This window comes from Lacerta agilis, chromosome 3 (genome assembly GCF_009819535.1).
Source record: "Lacerta agilis isolate rLacAgi1 chromosome 3, rLacAgi1.pri, whole genome shotgun sequence".
Taxonomy (NCBI): Eukaryota; Metazoa; Chordata; class Lepidosauria; order Squamata; family Lacertidae; genus Lacerta; species Lacerta agilis.
In genome coordinates, this window is record NC_046314.1 from 32,080,556 (window position 1) to 32,102,563 (window position 22,008).

The following is a 22,008-nucleotide window of genomic DNA, read 5'->3' on the forward strand; positions in this document are numbered from 1 at the left end:
CCATCAGCCCCAGCCAGCATGGCCAGTGGTTAGGGCTGATGGGTTTTGTTGTTCCCCTGCTTTACTCTAGTATGTTGTGTAATTTGTGTAAGCAAGAGCCCTTCGTGGCATCCTTTTGCATATTCCCAATATACAGTGCTGATTTATGTTGAATTGAAAGTTTACATGTTTTCTCCTTGTACTCGGGAGTAAAAATATAGTTTGCTCTTAGCAAACAGAATCACTATAGCAACAACAGAAAGGTATTTGTTCAGTGTTTTCTATATTATTTGCAGGAGAAAGGGATTCAATTCTTCCTAAGGCAATGCTCCTACGAGATACACAGTATTTACAGCATTTCAAAAACCTGGCAAATAAGTCCCTACGGTTTATTTCATTTCAGTTGTCGAAATATTAGCTGAGCAAAGCAGAACTGAGTTCTTTCCCTCCCAGTTTCTTCCAATATGTGGCACCTTACGTGGCTTAGAGGAAATTGTAAAACAAAATAATAGCAATCAGTGTGAATGGAGTACAGTAAGGTTTGTTGTTGTTTGGTATGGCATAATCAAACAGCAAGGCAAAACTATTACAGGAAACAACCTGGCTTATATCCTACATATATTTACTCAGGTGTAGCCCCACTGACCTCAGTGCAGAAGCTTCAGCTACATAACAATTAAACCTGAGCTACCTTCATCAGGAACTCTGAAGAAATAAGAAACAGTGCAACAAGAGGCAAAGTTCTAGGCCTCATTGACAAATTAAAAACCAACAAATCTCTGGCTTCAGGTCATATCCGCCTGAGAGTCCTTAAAGAGCTCAAATGTGAAAAAGCTAGTTTTCTGACAAGAACACATACCTCGTCGCTAAGATTGGCCTCTGAACAAAAAGCCCGGAGAGCCATCAATGTGGCGCCAGGTTTTAAAAAAGGGATCCAGGGAATTGCAGGTAAGTTAGCTAAACGTCTGTTCCAGGAAAGGTTTACTAAAGATATAATTAATAAGCTTATAGAAATCTTGCTGAAGAATCAAAATGGCTTCCACAAGGGTAAGTACTATTTCAGTAACTGAAATATACTCGGAGTCAAGTGTGAATTTCATGCTTTTATTCAGCTCATAGTAGTGAGGAATGCAGTTTCCCCAAAACGTCTGCTTTATATACACTATTTACACAATGGGCCCCACTTGATTGGCTAATTCTGGGATACTCCTGTATGCCAATCGGGTTGTGGATTCACTTCCACCTGGAGCTGGATTGGGTGGCTCCTGCGGACCAATCAGACTGCTGCATTCTGGATCCTATTCTAGGACCAATCAGACTGCTGCATTCTGAATCCTATTGTTCTAGGACCAATCAGACTGCTGCATTTTGGATCCTATTCAACTCAGTACATAACAGTAACATTTTACAGTTCTTTGAAAGTATAAAAAAGCATGTGGATAGGGTTGATCCAACAGATGTTGTTTATTTGGGCTCGGAGCTTTTGGTGCCTGAGGCAAGACGTGTTACAGACACTTGTCCCACCTCCACCCACCCCTGATCTGGCCCCATACCATGGTGGGGTGGAAGGAGCATGCCACCTGATGCAGGTTGCCTCATTGGTGCACTGGCTGTGCTAGGGCAGCAAGAGAGCTTAGGCGCTGCAAGGCAGAACACATGGCATACTTTTCTAGCCACTTACCAGAATTTTCTGCCTGAGGCAGCTGCCTCACTCTGCCTCATGGTAGGACCAGCCCCGTTGGAACTTTCATAAAGCTTTTGATGAAATCCCTTATAAGCAAACCAAGCAATTACAGGCTTAAGATGGCAAACCTTTCATTCTCATAACGCTTAGATCTGGGGTTATCCAATGAAGCTGAATGGTGAGAGATTCGGGACGGAACAAAAGCATTTACTTCTTCCCGTGATGCAATAGTTAAAATGTGGAATTTCACTGCCACAATGTGGTGAACGCCAGCAATTTAGAGGGCTTTAAAAGGTAAAATTCATGGCGTAAGGCTTAAATGGCTATGGGTGAGGATAGGTGTGTGCTACCTTGAGGATCAAAACAGCATGATTAGAGAATAACAGCAGAGGAGGGCTATTTGCCCTCAAGTCCATCTTACGAGCTTCCCATGGGGCACATGATTGGTCACAGTGGGAAGAAGGATGCCAGACTACATAGGCCCTTGGCCAAATCCAGCAGCAGGGCTCCTGTGAAGTTACCTGTTTTGTTAAACATCTCTAGCCAGGTTATTTTATTGCTCATGTGCTGAATGGTATAATAAGCAGTACTTTCCTGAAGGCTGCGTACACACCATGCCTATGAAGCACGCTTAGAGCACATGGCTTCTTCCCCCAAAAGAGTCCCAGGAACTATCGTTTACTTCTCACCAAGCTACAATTCCCAGAACTCTGAACAAACTACAATTCCCAGGATTCTTTTGAGGGAAGCAATGTGATTTAAATGCATCGCATGCACACAGCCCAAGTGTTTGTTTATAAGTATAGGGAGAACAGCTACTGTACACAGTTTAATCGGTGCTTTTACTCATACAAATTATTGTCCTGTGCTGCCATCTAGGGAATGCCTTCTGTTATGGCACTATTATCTTGGTTCTCAAACTTAATTCACCCCGGACGTCCATTCCAAAACCAAAGCATTCCAAAACCAAGGCACGCTTTCCCATAGAATGTGGTTACCAGACGTCCCCGTTTCCCTGGACAAAATCCGTCCCTGGATTTAATTTAATGTCCCCAGATTTATATTTTAAGTATTGTGGATTTATTAGTAGGGAATGAATGTTGCGTGATTGATTCGACGGCACAAGACGCATCATATGGGGACTTCCAGTGAGGCAAAATGGCAGGCGCCACAACAGTGAGCAGCTCCTGAAGTCAGCCAGAGCCAACTGTGCTACCAAGCTGGCTCCAGGCTGCTGAGACTGCCGCTGCCGCCACCACTGCTGAGGGGGAACCGTGTCAACTGGGGGAACCACTGACACCCGCCCCCCTCTGCAACCCAAATCGAGCTGGGAGTGAGAGCGCCTGGCGACTGCCCACCAGCACTCCGGGGCCAGTAAAAACCCTGGAGCTGACGCAGGGAGAAGGAGGAAAGGAGAAGGAAGAGAGAGAAAGAGGAAGGAGAAAAAGAGGGGAGCCCCGACCTTGCCGCACCACGGCCGTCGCCACCACTGAGGAGGAGAGATAGGAGGGCCAAGCCCAGACCCGACCCGAGCCTACTCCACGGCGGCTAGCGCTCCAAGGGAGCAGGTGAGGCCCAGAGGAAGGCCATGCGACAGAGGAGACCACAGAAGAGAAGATACTACTTCTTTTTAAAGTAACTTTTTAAAGTAACTTTTTATCTCTCCCCCCCCCAAAGTGTCCCCAGATTCTTTGAAAAAAATCTGGTAACCTTACCATAGAAAGTAATACAAAATGGATTAATCCATTCCAGACAATTAAAAACAACCCCTAAAACAGCTATTCACATGAATTTTACTATCTCATGAGACCATTGATCCATAAAATGAAAGCAATAAACCAGGCTTCAATTTACCACCCACTGCAGTGATCTACCAATTGCCATTGGAGGGACAAGACAGGAGGGGGGAGTTTAAATGGGGTGTTGTGGAAACACTCAAACTGGAGGGACGAGGGACGCACATGGGGTGTGTGTGGGAAAGGAGGTGGCTAACTGGATGCAGGAGAGGGGCGTTTAAGTGGGATGGGGGAGGAAAGGGAGGCAGCATCTCTCTCTCTCTCTCTCTCTCTCTCACACACACACACACACACACACACACACACACACACATATATGGACTCTGTACTGAGTCCCCCCCCCCCACTTCCTTGCTTTTGAAATTATTTGCATGTATCATTGGTATTTGCTAACTATGCCTAGCTTGCTCATTTGTTTTATATGGGAAAAGTCACTTTCAACATGCAGAGTCTATTTGATTTTCTTTTTAGGTTTACATAATTGCCTTTTTCATATTCCTAGGCTGATTTCTATCTCTCTTTTAATGGAGATTTTCCACAGTGCTAGGTTGGCTCCTGTTGTGCTCTAGAAGTGGGGCTGGAATATTTTGTTGCTATGGAGAAAGCCATGACCTTTGCAGCCACTGGATGAAGAAAGGATCTGTTGACATTTGAGCCATAACAACCTTAACTGGGAGAGGAAGCATAAGGACTATGTTAACAATATTAAGAAAATACTTTAGTCTCATAAAATCCAATTCAAGTCACTCCTGTTACCATCAACAAGCTAACCCAGATTTGCTATTCACACACTAGTTAATTTGCACCTCCTAAACACTGTTTTATTTGCTATCGAATACTAGATTAGATCCAAAAGCTGCTTTTATTTGATGGAAGAGCTTCCATCAAAGGAAGACTCCTTCTGCCAGAAGAAGGGGATTTTGGATCCAATCCAAAATGTCCATCTCATTTTTATTTTGATTGTGGTTTTCATCTCTCAGGAGCCAGAAGTTATCTGAAATCCATGATTTAGCAGGTTTGTGTATTATCCGGTATCAATCAACTCTGGCGGTTATTGGATCCTACAAACAGCAAGTGCGAAGGCCGTGCCCATGTTCTTCATGGACCTATTGTTTTAAATGGCCTTTTACTTTATCCTTGCATTGTCAGGCCACTAAGCAACAAAGCAACTTCTGTATACTGATTGACTGTAGATGCTTTCCCTTCCTCTCTCAGCCATAAGGAAAACAACTTTTTTAAAAAAAAATTAAAAAAAACTATAAGGTCAGATATATCTGTGAATGAACACGTGGATTAATTTTCATCCACAAACATGCTGACAAAGCACAGAGCACCTAACACCAGGTCTGTTTGGTGTGCAAAACCACCAGACTTCATTCATAGTACCTGCTTCCCATATATGGCTTGCCAGGAATGGGAAGTTGCCATAAAAGGGGATTCTCATGTATGCTGGTGGTGTTCCTCTATAGCAGTGTTTTTCAACCTTTTTTGGGCAAAGGCACACTTGTTTCATGAAAAAAATCACAAGGCACACCACCATTAGAAAATGTTAAAAAAATTAACTCTGTGCCTATATTGACTATATATAAAGTAATTCTCTTGAATAGGAATCAAATAAACAAATTTTTCCCACGGCACACCAGGCAACATCTCGCGGCACACTAGTGTGCCGCGGAACAGTGGTTGAAAAACACTGCTCTATAGCAGCCCCATATGGAACTATGGTGGCCTCAACATGGCTGAGTAAAACTGCTTCATCCGAATACTGCTGTGGAATCTGAAACAGTGGCGTAGCATGGATTGCCAGTGCCCAAGAAGCGCATGGGGGTGGGTGAGTCGGAGGGAGGGAGGGAAATGGATGGAATATACATCCACATTCAACAGCTACCACATCACCCAGGAGATTGCAGCCACAGAGCTGAGAAAAGAAGAGTCGTTCCATTGTCTGGAGAGGTCACTTCCTGATTCACATGGAGAAGCCATTTTCACCAGAGCCCAGCAATGGAAGCACACAGCTGCATTGAGGCAATTTTGCACCCAGGGCAACCATCCCTATGCCTTCTCCAAGCTATGCCACTCATCTGAAAAATAAGAATGACTCCTGCTTTCTTAAATGCTTGGGCAAATAATTATTTTGGGCCATGAGTCATTCCAGCTAAGCTATATTGAACTGTTGCTCAAATACAGGGAGATTGTCCCCCCCGCCCCATCAGCCTAGGACAACCTGACTTTAGTTTGTTCTTCCACATCCCTGAGGACATTTCGTTCTGTTTGCTGCCCTTGGGTTGCTGGCAAAATTTGATTGGTGTCCTTACTGCTTGTTATCTCTCGAAGGTCCTTTTGTGTCTGGGGTATTCTTTGACATATCTCCTTCTTGAATAGTTACTACTCTCGACGACCCCTCTCCCCTTTGTTTCCTACTCTCCTGGGCTACATGCTGCTCTCTCTTCTGCTTCTATGCCTGCCATCAACCCAGAGACGGAAGGATGTTTGGGGGGGGGGGATAAATAGTTGCTTGTTTACAGGCTGTGGCTCACTTACCAGGAAAGAAAAGGAAAATTGTACTTTGCAAAAATCTCATGATGATTCATTATGCTGCCAACAGAAGGGGAAATGGAGGTCAAGGATTTTAAGGCAGAACACAGTAGGCTTTTTCATGGCGAAGTCTCCACTTCTTTTGTTCTGATGCCCCCTCTAGGAGTTATTTACTGTTGGGGTTTACTGCAAGGACAGTGATTCCTTGCCTGTTTTCAGGGGTCTGGTTCAAGTAATTTGAACTCGTGACACATCACATGAGGGGGATGGATTGCCACTAATTAAAGATGCCCTGTGCCAATTCGGTTTTCTGCTAGTGTGTGAAGGGCTGTTGATTCTCAGTTCATGCCAGGAGGGCATTACAATGGTAAAAAAACCAGTGAGAAAGAATTAAGTGGGGCATGATGCCAGGGCAGGTAATTGTAGTAGCTGATTTCAGCTGAATAATGTGCATTTATGGCACGAGCTATGAGACAGGATTATTTCCAGCTGGAATAATGAACGTATTGCGTGGTCTTGCACAAGGTACCACAACCCTGCACATGTAATGCAGGGATAAAAAGAACCAAAGTAGACGTGTCTGCGGCAAACCCGTCTCTTTTTAAAACTGGCTGCGCAACAAACATGTATAAAACGGGGAGTATGGCTTACTTCCCTATAGCATTTTTCATGACCTGGATTTAAATACCAGAAGTAAGCCAGTCTGGGAGAAAAGTGGCGGGTGGTGGGCTGTGGAGAGGCAAGTGGTAAGCACAGAGAGGGTTCAGCAATCCCATGGCCATTCCCTTTTTTCCTTTTAAAAATTGGATCCTCCTTCTGGTTTATAGCACATTAGGAGAGACCCCCTTACCAAAAGTGATATGTCTCTCACCGCCCTGTATAGTTTGTCCCTCATACTGGTGTACTTTACAAAATTGTTCTAAGGATGATTGAGCTAACATACATCAACACTTTAAGCACTTGAGGAAAAAAGTTCTACATAAACAAGCAATACCGCTATCCTCAGGAAATATAAATACAGTTGCACACATTCAATCTCACTGCAGCAAGAGACGCAAGGGGTTCCTGCACTTACAGGGTTTGGTTGCCTTGGAATGAAGGTCAGTGAAGACTAGTGTCTTTAGGATTTACACATCTGCACAACCTGAGCATACGATAGAAGGGCTCACAGAATTAACACCCTGACAGATCTTGCTTCCCCTTCCATTTTCTGGGAAGTCCTAAGTCACAGCCTGGGTCTAACCTTAAGTTAGTTGTGTCTATTATTTTAGTGGATCTACTCTGAGTAGGACTGAACACAACCTACTGTCTCCCTCCATGTTGGGGCTTTGCAAAGATGATATCCATGTTATTTGATGTGAGTGATGTAGAAAAAATATGCTCCTTTTCCCTTCTGGGGTATCCAAGAGCCCATATAGAGTCCTTAAGTGGGTTCCCTATCAGTAGGAGAAAATAACAGAGGCCAACCAGAGAATATTGAGAAGCAAAGCAGCTAAGTAAGCCAGACCTTTATTAAACTCTTGCAACAGGGTCCTCACTCACCACATGCAGGAGGGAGGAGAACCCAGAACATTGGTGTGCAAGCCCTTATATAGACTTTTGAAACTGCCCACCCTGTAGCTCAAGACCACCACCCCAAAACATCATACATACATCACAGAAAGAGGCGGTCTACAACATAAATCCTGTCTGCCAGGATACCTGACAATGGCTAGTGGTTGCTTTACTTGGGCAGCCCGGCCATTCTTTTGTGATGGTAAATACTTTAAATCCTGAATACAGGTCACAGGCTCACCTTATTCATGCCCTAAAGACAGGTAAGCAAAAGACAAGGGAGAGGCTTTCCCATCCTTGCAGAGAAACATCTGAGGTCAATTTGGGAGAGTCAAAATGGTTTCAGGATTGCTCTCCTGTACTATTTCAGACACGTGGTATATATACTTACGTATGTGTTTGCCTTGTAAATTTATGAACATTTAATTTATATATTTGAGACCTTAAATTATTATAACATGAGTAACTGAAACAAACCAAAGCAGACTTGTACCAGCAGGGATCAAGGGCTTTCCTGATGAAATCTACACCCATAGTACTGTTTAACTAGTAAAAATACATTCTTGGAGCATGCATCCCATTTCCCCCCAGCCAACAACCACTAAGATCTTCCAGAAATCATGTGCACCTAGGCAGGTCAAATTTATCTTCTTTCTTATTCCAATCCTAAGGACCAAGGCTACGAACCAAAACCTTATTATTATTATTATTATTATTATTATTATTATTATTATTATTATTATTATTATTATTATTATCATTATCATCATTATCATTATTACTATTATTTATCATTATCATTTTAGATGGAAACAACAACAACAAAAATGTTTCACTCTTCTAATTCCATCAGGTCCAGTATTTTGGCTTACCAGATGGAACAATCCCACTTTCTTCTTCCTGCAGAGTGTTCTGGGGATTTTCCCCAACCCAGCCAATTTTGGGGGTGGGGGTGGGGTATGTGGAGTGAGGGGTGGGGGAAGCCCCATTGTACAAGTGGAAGTCCTTGTACAGAACTTTCACTAATAAGACTCATCAGTTGAATCCTGCATCATCATGACCACATTCCCTGAACTGTCATACCCAAATTAAGAGAAGCAGGTAAAAGGAAAACTCCCCGGTAATGCCATCATTAGTGGTCTATATTGGAGAGCTTTGCCTTACCTTGTTCACAGTAGGCACCAGTGGTTCCTAGTGGGCAGTGGCAGGTGTAGCCGCCAGGCAGTGGGGCACAGGTGGAACCTTGCCTGCACCTGTGGGGTGGCTTGTGCTCAGGATCACACACAGAAACCGTCTCCATGCAGAATGCTCCTTTCCAGCCAGTGGGGCAATGGCAGCTAAGAAGAGAAAACCACGAGATATTATTAACACAGGGCTAGCTACATGTTACAAGCCACTGTGTATAAGAGAGTCCCCTATGCCCTTTTCTTTTTTTAAGGAAAAGTATTTGAAGAAGCGAAACGATGAGCTGAACCCTTTCCCAGCCTCTGCAAGTAATCCTTCCAGATGCTTTTCCCAATGCAGAATGCAAGGCGCTTACTTCCTCTTGCAAGCACGTTGTGAAAACCATGTGGGAGGTTATATGGAGCAGAGGGCGGTGGGGAAGGGGTTAAGGGAAGCTCCCCCCGCTGCTTCTCTGCTCCAATCTTCCCCCACCAAAACTGCTTTTCTCATTAAAACAAAAACAAAAAAGGGTAGGCCCTAAAAATATTTATCTCGGGCATCAAAGGTCAGGGGGAAGAGGTGTGTCTTCGGCATATAATGGAAATTTCACAATGAAGGTGCCAGACACACCTCTGTTGGGGAGAGAATTCGATTTCTTAGGGGCTGCCACGGAGAATACCTTCTCCTTTTTGGCCACCCTCTGAACATTCGAGGACAGAGGAACTACCAAGAGGGCCCCTTCCGCTTTTAGACACTAAGGTGAACACCATGAAGCCCACTTTCCTCCTCCTTGTAGGAGGGGGTACCAAGATAGTGCACATGAATGTGTACCACCAGCTACTGGATTTATGATCTCTCACCACCACTATGCCCAACTGCCATTCAGGTGCTTGGAAAGGCAGATCTCTGTATAGAAGCTTATTTGGTCCACGGACAGCATTCACAGAAGCCCTGTGCATTGCTGTATATAAGCAATGATTTCATAATTATGTATTTTAGTTTGGTTGAGCAAGAACAGATCTGTGCCACCTGGTGGGGAGGGCTAGAGTGCAGTGATAGGACACCTGCTCTGCATGCAGAATTTTCCAGATTTAATCCCCAGGTAGGGGTGGCCCAGTCCTGAGACCATTGGCGGAGACCCTGGAGACCTGCTGCCAATCAATCTAAACAACAATGATCTAAGAAAGACTGGTGGTCTGACTTAGCATATGTTCCTGTGAGTAGAATACTATTTTGGCTTCATTGCATTGTTTTGACTCCAAAACGTACCTCTGACTGCACAGCAATGCGCCAGTTTCTAATCAATTCAAAAGAACCACCAAATGCCAGGAGCTTGTGCATATTATTTTCAACTCAAGCATTAGATAGATACCCAAATAGTTATTGCCCAGCAGAAACCCATTTTCTATTTTTCCACATCAAGGGCGGCTGGTCCTAGAAACTTATTACCAGAGGTTTTGCATGCCTGTTGGAATGCATTTCAAATACTGTATTTCTACCTAGATGAAGAATAGGGGCTTACCCATCCGAGAAGCCAAATGCAAAGTTTACCCAAAAATAAAATAAAATAATAATCTACAGGAAATGGTGTGCATTGCTGTACCTATTTAAATCAGCAGCATTGTCCCCATGGCAACAGGCTCTCCAATTTAAATGCATTGCACATCATGTCAAAACGGAGGTTCTCTGACACATTGAAGCAATCTCTCAAAAAGTGAAAAGCCCCTAGGAGGAAATGATTCCTAGGAGCCAATATGATGTCTGAAAACAAACCCAGGATCTCTGAGGAACAGAGCTTTTAAGAACAGCAGGAAGAGGAGGAGGAGGAGGAGGAGGAGGAGGAGGAGGAGGAGGAAGTCTTTTTGCAGCCATGCTGCATGTAAAGAAGGAATGGGGAACCTGCGAGCCACCAGATGTTGTTGGACTACAACTCCCATAATCCCTGACGGTTGGGCCATGCTGGTTGGGGAGGATGGGAGATGGAGATCAAAAACATATGAAGGACAGGGCCGGCGCACTCATGAGCCAAGGTGAGGTGACTGCCTTGGGCGGCAGGATCCACAGGGGCAGCAGATCCTGATGTGTATCATTGGACAGCCACAGGTTTCTCCACCCCGGATGTAAAGCACATGCTCGACATGCAACTTTACCCCCTTTCAAACCCAGATATGGTAGTTGTGGTAGAACGGGGGGGGGGGGAGCCAGGGTTGGATGTGCATCTAAAGTCTGGTTAAGGCCATAGCTCAGTGGTAAAGAATTTGCTTTGCATGCAGAGGTTCCCAGGTTCAATCCTTGCCATCTCCGGGGAGTTGCTGGGAGAGAACCCTGTTGGAAATCCTGGAGATGTGCTGCCTGTCAGTGTAGACAATACTGATTTAGATGGACCAATGGCCTGCCCCAATATAAGGCAGCTTCCCACGTCTTAGTTTACATTTGACTAATGCCCATGAGAACCACGGTGTTACGGCAGCACGGGCTTGACAAATTTCTCATGCAATAATAATTCACCCAAACCCATTTGCACTTACTAAACGGTAGAGCCGCTTTCCACGCACGTCCCCCCATTTCCACATTTTATGAAGCGGCACGGAGACTCGTCACACTGTCCTACGCTGCGACCAGCATTTGGGTGGCCTTCTGGGATTCCTGGGGCTTTAAATGGCTGGTCCCTCCCAGTGCGAACTCGTATGTCAAAAATGCAACCTCAAAAGAAATAACAACAACAACAACAATAATAACAACAACAATACCACCCCACCCGCCTGGCAATGCATTTCAGCAAGAAGCTTATGGAAGAAGAGAAAGGAAAAGATGAACAGATGTATTTGATTTTCACTGCTGTAGTAAGGGCTTGCTCAGGTGGAATTTATTTGCCACAATGCTATGTATAACTAACTTAATTAAAGGTCAAAACAAAAAAATTTTTTTTAAAAAAAATTCCTTCCAGTAGCACCTTAGAGACCAACTAAATTTGTTCTTGTATGAGCTTTCGTGTGCATGCACACTTCTTCAGATACACTGAAACAGAAGTCACTAGACCCTTACTATAAATATTTTTCTATGAAATTAGGAGGCAAAAGACAGTACACAGGCTCAGTCTTAATCTCATTTAGTCATGGGTGGTTCTGTAAGGCTCTAGAAAGAGGTTAATTTAAACATGATGCAAAAGTGGCGGATGTCTGTATACGGCTGAGGTTACCAACCTTTCGGGGCCAATGGGCACATTTGCAAACCCAACTAACTAACTGTCATGGGTACTGTGTACATGTTGCAACTGCAAACACATGCCCTAAAACAGGCATAGGCAAACTCGGCCCTGGAGATGTTTTGGGACTACAACTCCCATGATCCCTAGCTAACAGGAACTGTGATCAGGGATGGTGGGATTGTAGTCCCAAAACACCTCCAGGGCCGAGTTTGCCTATGCCTGCCCTAAAACTATACCTATGGTTCAGACTCACTTTACCCCCATCCCCATCAATTATTTTTGTTTGGGGAAAAACTGCCATTCTCCCATTTGCTATATGTTTCCCTTTCTAAATCAGAGGCACTGTAGGTTCCATTACAGTGGTGTTACATACGCTTCAGGTTACATACGCTTCAGGTTACATACGCTTCAGGTTACATACTCCGCTAACCCAGAAATAACGCTTCAGGTTAAGAACTTTGCTTCAGGATAAGAACAGAAATTGTGCTCTGGCGGTGCAGCGGCAGCAGGAGGCCCCTTTAGCTAAAGTGGTGCTTCAGGTTAAGAACAGTTTCAGGTTAAGAATGGACCTCCGGAACGAATTAAGTACGTGACCAGAGGTAACACTGTAATTAGAACTGCACTGCAAATATATGCAGGTTTCAATTTTGAGAAGCAAAAGGGAGCGTGATATGGGAGGGGGTCTTGCTGCATACATGGACAGAAGCTTGGCAAGTCCTGAGGATACTAGGTTATCCCCAGAACCAGTAGGATGTCTCCTGATTACCCAACCCAGCTTCAAACCTAATGCAGACGAAGAGCTGGAAATTCTGTGGAAAACCACCTCCCAACAGTAGAATTTATCCCAATAACGTTGCCCATTCCTATATCTCAGGACTAGGGAACCTTTGGCATTCCAGATGTTGCTGGAGTACAACTCCCATCAGCCCCAGTCTGCTGAAGCCCCACCCGCCCAGCTCTTCTATATCACATTAATTCTATAATGCCATCTATGTGCTTTACAAAGAACAGGCAAGACTGGCTCCTACTTCTATAAGCTTATAATTTAAAACAGACACAGGGGAACAACCGACAATGGGGCAGACAGAGGTATGGGGTGTGTGTGATAATACGTTTAATGTAAATGCGAAGAGTTGCACCCAACATTAGCCATGCTCAGAGTAAATCAAATGCAATGCAACTAAAATTGTTAGTTACCTTGAAAGCCGTTCTTAAAATTGGATCCATTCGGTAAGAGTTCTGGGATGTATTCAATGTAACCTCCTACGTAAAACTGGCTGAAGACATTGAGCCCAACCAAAGTTCCTGGAGATGTGATGGTTTTGTTTTCATGGTCATCCACCTTTCAGACAAAAGCGGAACAAAACCAAAACCTGTTATTTTGTGGAGCTAATTGAGTAGATCTCTTATTTCATTCTTACGTCCCCACAAGCTTCCATACATGAAGAAACCACCAATAACATGTTTTGTATTACAGTCTAAGGCTAGCTTCAAATCTGTGAAGGGTAGAAGGCACTGCTGCAATTGAATAGTAAATATATAAATAAGGGCATTGAATTTCCAGGGTGGTCATTTAAAGGGCTTCCAGAGGTGTGCAAGTACGTCTGCTGATGTAGCAAGTTGTATTCCTCCCACCCCCATTTTCCACTCCAGCATCCTTATGTATTCTTTCTCAGAGTGCTCTAGAATTTCAAGAGCAATTCATAAGGGGCAGTGTGTGTGTGTGTGTGTGTGTGTGTGTGTGTGTGTGTGTGGTGGGTGAGAGAACTGCTTTTGAAAATGGAGAGGGGCTTTCAACAACCTCGTATGAAGACTTCAGGACACAGTACAGTCATACTTCGTGTTGCGTTCTGTTCTTGTCACGGACTTTCAGTTTACGAACGCGGCAAACCCGGAAGTGTTTACTTCTGGGTTCGCCACCCATCTATGCACAGAAGCAATCATCATGCTTCACGCACGTGCAGAAGCACTCCATCGTGCCACACGCATGCGCAGAAGAGGCGCTCTAGTTGTGGCACCCTGAAACAGATTAAGTCCACCACTAGAGGTACCACTGTACATGAACATATTGAACTCTTAGGATTCAAGAGTATATATTAAAAGTTTTTTTTGTATGACAAGCTTAACAAAGGTTATATCCTGCCCCTTGCAAAGGAGTTCATATGTGGTTCTTCTAATTTTATCCTCACAGCAACCTTGTGAGGTAGTTACAGGTAGGTAGCCGAGTTGGTCTGCCATAGTCAAAACAAAACAAAATAAAATAAAAAATTCCTTCCAGTAGCACCTTAGAGACCAACTAAGTTTGTTCTTGGTATGAGCTTTCGTGTGCATGCACACTTCTTCAGATACTTGTGAGGTAGGTTAGGCTGGGAGGCAGGGACCAGGCTGAAGCCACCCCCAACCACCCCACCCCCAGTGAGCTTTGTGGATGCAAAGAAGAATTTTATAAGCATCTCTTCCAAAGGAAGCGTTACCTTCATCCAGCCATCCTGAAGAAATCTGCCAAGACTGACCACGTGAATATGCCGTGTCAGATCTAGCAGCTCGCTAATGATAGTGGCTGTTCCAGATCCTAGGTTGTAGCTGTACACCAGGCGGCCACGGCGTAGGCCTAGCACTAAGAAATCATCGCCATTAAGACCTGGAGTAAGAATAACCGCAAGGGGATGCATTAAGGGAGTGAGTCTTGGGTTACATTACCAAAACGAAATGACAGGATGCAAGAAATGATGGCCTAGATACCAGAGAGGGATGACAGCTAACACCATGTGCCCACTGCTTCCCAAGCCAGCGGTTGAGAGAGTGCACAGGATGCAGAGTAAACAGGACTGCGTGCAAAGCCAGAGTTTGGCTTCTTTTGCAAGGAGGTCATTGCAGGCTTATGGCATTTTGTAATGTTTTAGTTTAGTTATTAACATGCAGTTTGAGCAAAGGCATCCAAAGTCCACAGCTCCCACTTCAGACCTCTCCAGAAAAGCAGGCAGCATCTCAGTTTCTACGTTGCTCTTATTCTTAATCCCACTCAAAAACTAGTCTGGTGGCAGAGTGAAACAGGAATCTGGGGAGAAGATTCATGGGCTATTTTTTTTTTTCTTCCAGAGAAGGGCTGATGGCACAATCAGCTGGAGGACCAGGGTGACCAACAGGTCCTTCTTGTTCTGGCTAGTGAATGATGTTGGCTAGTGAATAAATAGGGCTTTCAAGTTTTACCAGTCTGTTGATTAGCACAGAGGAAATCAAACTCTGCAAAACACAAGCAGAGGCTGGATACTTCTTTCCTTTGATGGATTTTCTACTTCATGCTGGCACATGACACAGTAACACTGCTTTCCCAAATCATTTGCATTTTTAATTAAAAGTTCATATGAAAAGTGCTCGGAAACTCCAACTAGCTCAAAGAGCTGCAGACAGATTGTTGACTGGGAACGTACAACCCCCCTTGCTAGAGCAGCTCCCACACTGGCTACCTAAAAAGCCCTATACAGCTTAGGTCCAGGCTATCTGAAAAGCCTATTTCCTCATGTGAAACTGCCCAGGCTCTGAGATCTTCAGGTGAGGTCCTTCTCTCAGTCCTGCCACCCTCACAGGGCCTTCTTGGTGGCAGCTCCCAGGCTTTGGAAATCTCTCCCCAGAGAAGCTAGACTGTCTCCCTCCTTGCTGTCCTTCTGTCAGCAGGTGACGACTTTCTTGTTCCAACAGAAATGGCCGTTTTTGAGGAAAGGACTGGTGCTGTGCTCTTTTTATTGTAATTATCTGTATGTGATCAGACACACAGACACACAGACACACACACACACACACACACGTATCTCCCCACTTCTGCATGATGATGATTATTTGGAAGGCGTATACCCGGCAAACTCTTTTTTCCAAGCTTTGCTTAATCTAACCATATTTATATATATATATATATATCAACAACAACAACATGTGAATAGATTTTGTTCCAGGAAACCTTAGAGGACTGATTTTCTTCTTTCCTCACAGCTGATAATCAAAGGATAGCAGGTCTCTCTCTCTCTCTCTCTCTCTCTCTCACACACACACACACACACACACACACACAAGGTGGGGATTACTTCTGAGTACACATATATAGAAATATTCAGCCAATTGTCACAGTGCAAAGCAAACTGGTCTTCCTAAACTTTCTCATGTTCCTTCCATCTAGTGTTCTGATGCCCCCTGGTGGCTTTACATAGATTTGTATACAGATTATTTTGATGAAAGTGCCAAGACATTTTCTCTACTTTAGTTCCGTAATCAACAATCACATTTTAGCATTTGCATGATACCCTACACAAACCCCTTTCCACGGTAACACAGGAGGCTGCTTTATACTAGGTCAGGCTGTTTATCCATCCTGCTCTGTATTGTCTAGACCAGCCTTTCTCAACCTTGGGTCCCCAGATGTTGTTGGACTACAACTCCCATCATTCCTGATTGCTTGTCCTGCTAGCCAGGGATGATGGGAGTTGTAGTCCAACCATCTCTGGGGATTCAAGGTTGATAAAGGCTGCTCTAGACACAGGCTACTCTAACTGGTTTCTAACTGGTAGAAGTTATCCAGGGTGACCAGCATCCAGGGTTGTACAGGTGTGGCATTGAGACAGAATATCTGTCTTTTCTGAAATTAAAAAGTGACTATAAGGAATTTAGCGATCAAGATCTCAAAATAAACATTATTTTCTATGTAATAAAAATATAACAAATGCTATGTGCACTTCTGTTAACGGTTCAGAAATCAGAATCCATATATCTATATTCCATTTGTCTTAGCCATTTGAATAACACCCCCTCCCCAGAGAAACACGAATAACTTACCTTGACCCTTCTGACCAGTGAAAAATATCAGGTTGTCTTGCAGTGAAGAGTTGTGGTTTGCTAATTGAAATTTCAGTTGGAATTCATAGTAGAGGCTGATGTTTGGAATCGCTGAATAGGCTAGGAATGAGGTATAGCCAAAGCTATCTGTCCCACTGAAGTTAGGATAGGTAATATTAATAACTGTTTGAAAAACACAGAAAAGGAAAATGCCGTTGGGGGAAGCACAGCTGGACAGCAAGCAATGGCCTAGTTCATATGTACCGTATTTTTTGCTCCACAAGACACACTTTTTTCCTCCTAAAAAGTAAGGGGAAATGCCTGTGCGTCTTATGGAGCGAATGGTGGTCCCTGGAGCTGAATTGCTCAGGGGCCAAAAGAGGATCATGCTTTTTATTTTACAAAGAGAAAAGGGAGTGTTGAAAGGACCCCGCTCAGCAGCTGATCAGCAAGAGATCGGGAGAGAGATAAGAGTCCCGGCTCCCTTTCAGCCCCGCCCTCCTTTGTTGAATGTGCTGCAGAGGGAGGTTGTTTGTTTCCCCAGGACATGTGACTGGCTGATTAGATTATCTGTCTGGAAACTGTAGAAATGGCTCCCTTTCCTTAAGATTTTTCAGAAATGTGAGTTAAACCTCATAAAAATGGGGCTTTTCCTCTTTGCTTTTCCCCCTTTACAAAAGGAGCTTTGCTTTTCCCCCTTTGCAAAAAAAGCTGCAAAACCTAGCTGATCCTCGGGGAAAAACCCCCCAGGGCTTTTCCCTTTGCAAAAAAAGCTGCAAAACTTTTAGCTGATCCTAAAAAAAGCCTTTTGCCTTTGCAAAAACAGCTGCAAAACTTTTAGCTGATCCTCAAAAAAAACCCCACAAAAAACACAAAAAAGGGCTTTTAGAGGAGGAAAACCAGAAAAATATTTTTTTTCCTTGTTTCCGCCTCTAAAAATGAGGTGCGCCCTATGGTCCGGTGCGTTCTATGGAGCGAAAAATACGGTACGTTTTCTTGGCATCCAGAATTCAGAGCTAGGATTGGGTTCTCCACACATTTCTCCTTTGTTTTGCAAGCCAGTTTCAGCATATCAACTGCCCCTGATTAGCTTAAGCTACTGTTCCCTATGGTTTGATATCCTGGTTAGTAAACTGAAATTAAACCACAGTTCCCCATTTGGCACATAACAGGGAACTATAGGCTAAGGGCCAAATTGATGAAACATTACACAAACCCAGACCCTTGTATGGCAGGTGGGAGGGGGGGGGCTTTAACCCTCTGACCCCTGCTATAAACTTCTCCCCCATAATCAGTGGTAGCTGATGACCACTGAGACTGGTGGTGCAGAAGGCCGGGAGTCCAACAGTAGGGGGTGCTAGAGCCAATGGCAGGGAGAGGCACAGCTATTGCTGGACAGAGTCAACTAATTCCAGTTCTGACCCCATCCTTCTCCCTACTGAGTTCCACAACGGCAACACTGAAACAAAAGTGAAAGCTGATAGCCAATGTGCCATTCAGGGGTGGAGGAAGGGGGGGCGATGGGAGTGCACCGCCCCGGACAGCGCGATCCTGGTGGGGATCCATCGCGGTTGCCCCCCCGTCCCAGAACACGCGCCCCACCCCTGCGGGCGGCATGCCCCGCCCCTGCAGATGGCACACCCCGCCCCCGCCTGCTCCTAGCTCCCGGTGCCGGAGTATGAAGCTCTGTCACTGGTTCCACTCCTGGTAGCATGTAAGGAGGCAGGCAAATGAGGGCTGATTAAGGGCAGTCTGAGGTCGGTGGGGCAGTGCTGCATTTGCCCTAATGGACCAACCTCCACCGTCCATAGTTGACATGCTCCTGTTTCTTTCCACACCCATATGTCTCTTGTGTCTGTCTGAAACCAATTTTGAAGAGGGTTGCCTCTCCAGGTCCAATGTAAAGTTGAGGTCTATACTAAACTGATCTGCTTTAACTCACTACCTGTGCCCTGGTGCCTGCCTCATGCTTTCTCTCTTCCACGCTTAACCAAGGCGAGGGAGTATAAGCAATGTCCAGAAAGACAGGGATTCACGGGAGCTACATGCCTTCTGGTTCTCAGCCATCTTGGGCATGGCCGCACATGTTTGTAGCAGCATTCAGGAACATCAAAAACCATGGGAAACACATCACCCTGGGTGCTGGTACACATACGTGAAGCAGCATCCCCTGGTTGATGCCTGACACTGCAAGGAGTCCCTCTCCGCCACCCTTGTAAGTGCAGGGAAAGAAGTGGGGCTCTCAGTAGGTTAGGGGTGTGGCAGGAGGTCCCCAGGCTGACTTAAATGGGTCCCATTTAAAATTGGATGCAACTTCAAACATTCTAAATGCATCCAATTCAACTGAATGAACTGGAGGGAATGTTCCCATTGATTATTTGTTTGTTTATTAAATATATAATGCCCCCACATCCTCTGACAGGGGCACAGGATGGAAAACGCAAAAACTGTAAACCAATTAAAACATCTAAAAAAACACCAACAAGTCCAGTACAGAGGCATACTGAGGATTATAGATCCAGTGCACTAAATTGTATGTTCTTGAACATCTGAAAAGTAGGAAGCAGAGAGAAGTGATGAAGTCAATTTGCCTGGCAACAAAAAGGCTTTTTTGGTCATTTAACACAAAGAAGCTTCAGTCTATCTCTCTCTTTTCTCTCTCCATCTCTGCAAATGACTTGCTAAGTTCTGCATTCTTCTCTTACCATCATTACAAAGGATTCCAGTCCTTCCAAAGGGACAAAGGCACACGGTGTCTTGGCTGGATTTTGGAAAACATGTTGCTCCGTTTCCACATGGGTTCTCCTCACAGGTTGAAAGCTGACATAATTTCCCAGAGTAGAGAACAGAGCATTCACAGAACCAGTTCTCTGTATCACTGTTAAAATTTAAAAGAAGAGCAAGGTTACCAAATAGCATTCGTTATGAAGAGGGATGTAAGAAGGTATGTATCAATTCCCATTGCAGCCAGTGTTCATTTCATGCAGCGCCATTTCCATTTGGCTGCAGTTCAGCGTCCAGCAAAGACTACATTATTCAACTCATTTGTTCCCTGTGAAGGAATTTTGCATGATTAATTGCGTGATCGATCCCATTATCACAAATTGGGGGGGGGGGGAGTGATAAATTATATTCAGGTGAAACTCGAAAAATTAGAATATCGTGGAAAGGTTCATTTCTTTCAGTAATTCAACTTAAAACGTGAAACTAATATATGAGATAGACTCATGACATGCAAAGCAAGATATGTCAAGCCTTCATAATTGTGATGATTATGGCATACAACTGATGAGAACCCCAAATTAACAATTTCAACTTTGAGGTTTTCATCAGCTGTACACCATAATCATCACAATTATAACAAATAAAGGCTTGACATATCTCGCTTTGCATGTCATGAGTCTATCTCATATATTAAACTCCAGTAGCTAATGAAAACAATTGTTTACATTTATGGACTTTTCCACGATAGTCTAATTTTTCGAGTTTCACCTGTACAGTTTGCGGAGTCAAAAACAACAACAGTGAATACTGGTTGCATTTGCTGGATTAATTTCAGTTCCAGATACGGAATGAATAATTTCTGCACCCGTTTCCATTTCCACCAGAATCTGCCTCTGAAAGGGGGAGGTGAAAATCTTACCTACCATTCTACCTCATATTGCAGAATATGTCTGTCAAACCTGGTTGTTTGCTTCTGGTTCAGATTTATTTCTAAGCCTGAACCCCTTGTTCTTAAGCACAAGTCCCTGCTTCATGGTTCATACAATTCAGTTAATAATATTCAAACCCTTGAAAAATATTCCCAGCTTTTCCATGCTGTTCATTTCCTCAGTGTGTGTAATCCTCTGAGGGCTTCTGCTCAAATATCCATTGTGTTGTCTCAGCAAAATGCATGAAACAACTGCTGTGCCTTCAAGGCCAAAAGAAAGTGTGAGGGAGAAGAGGGGGATGTTTCTTCTGTTGCATATCAGCCGTAATGGAAGTGATTCTGAATTGGAGCGTCCAGTGGAGTTGCAAACACCCCATACATTTAAAGCACATTACTTTCGCAAAGGATCCAGGGAAGTGTAGTTTCAAAAGTGTGCTGGGAATTGTAGCTTGGTTAGGGGATAAGCTACAGTTCTCATGATTTTTTTTTTGGGGGGGAGCTATAAGTGCGGAGTGTGGATTCTTGTTTTTGCTACCACATAATAACATGGCTGCCCCTCTGGAAATTGAATCGCAGCAGTCAACATTCTCCCTGTAACACCATCTGATGTAACCAGATATTATGGCAAAGTGGTGTTTTCAGAAGCAGCCACACAACTCTTTCCTTCTTTCTCCTATGCTATGCTATGATATCACATTGGCAGTTTCTCTGACACCCACACCACTTGTCTCTCTGTTGTGGGGACAGAGAAACTCACAATGCAATGATGTCTCATCACACGTTGGCCATAGCGATACGGGAACCAGAGATGGGGGCCTGCACCCTTTCCTTTCTTCCTCTGGTGTGCCAATGAGAATGTCAGAAACATTTGCTCCTGCTTTTAAACAAACCAGAGTTTCCTGTTACATCCAAACTTGGAGAAACTCTGATTAGTACAAACCAGTGCTGTGCAGAACCTTCATTTTTTATTTTACTTTTTGTTGACTATATGAAGCAAGATGGGGGGGAAAGTGAGCATGCATAGAAACAGGGCACAGACAGGAGGGTTGCACTAACCACTTTACTACAGTGCATGTTTCTTTTCACTTAAAACTTTTGGAAAAGCCCAGTGTTCGCTTTGTAGCAACATTGTGTGGCCACATAATCAAAGCAGAAAGCAACCCCAGTCTGGAAGACACTCTGCAAAGAGCACAGCACTGTTGCATGGGGCTTTCCTAGAGTTTTAAGTCCTTTCTGCTCACCCTAAGATAAGCTAGTCTGAGAGATGGTGCCTGACAAATACCACATAGTGAGCTTCATAACTGAGTGGGTATTCGAACCTTGGTCTTCTTGGTCCTTGTCAGACATTCTAACCGCACTAGTGCTATGACTTACATGAGTGAGAGAAGTGACAGTAATGGCCACTTTCTGTTCCCTAGCATATGGCACCCAAAAGACAAATTACTTATGAAAATGGATAATGATGAGAAGGTCTTGAAAGTTTCCAAATTTAGCTCTCACACTGGCTCTGAGAAACAGAGGCACTCAATGTCATGACACTCTATGTCATGACTCAAGGCACTCTATGTCATGACTCAAGGCACTCTATGTCATGACTCAGGTGGTGAATATT

The 22,008-nt window shown here is 44.2% G+C and overlaps 1 protein-coding gene across 1 annotated transcript in view; it reads right to left on the minus strand.

Annotated features, from left to right (window-relative positions):
- The window catches only part of EYS (eyes shut homolog), a 266,420-nt gene that overhangs the window by 9,609 nt on the left and 234,803 nt on the right, over window positions 1-22,008 (minus strand). Inside the window, exons 12-17 of the mRNA XM_033143208.1 lie at window positions 19,450-19,622; window positions 16,745-16,927; window positions 14,395-14,561; window positions 13,118-13,262; window positions 11,241-11,415; window positions 8,713-8,885 (exon numbers count right to left, since the gene is read on the minus strand). Of these exons, the coding sequence (XP_032999099.1) occupies window positions 8,713-8,885; window positions 11,241-11,415; window positions 13,118-13,262; window positions 14,395-14,561; window positions 16,745-16,927; window positions 19,450-19,622 (1,016 nt within the window). The remainder of the gene's footprint in view (window positions 1-8,712; window positions 8,886-11,240; window positions 11,416-13,117; window positions 13,263-14,394; window positions 14,562-16,744; window positions 16,928-19,449; window positions 19,623-22,008) is intronic.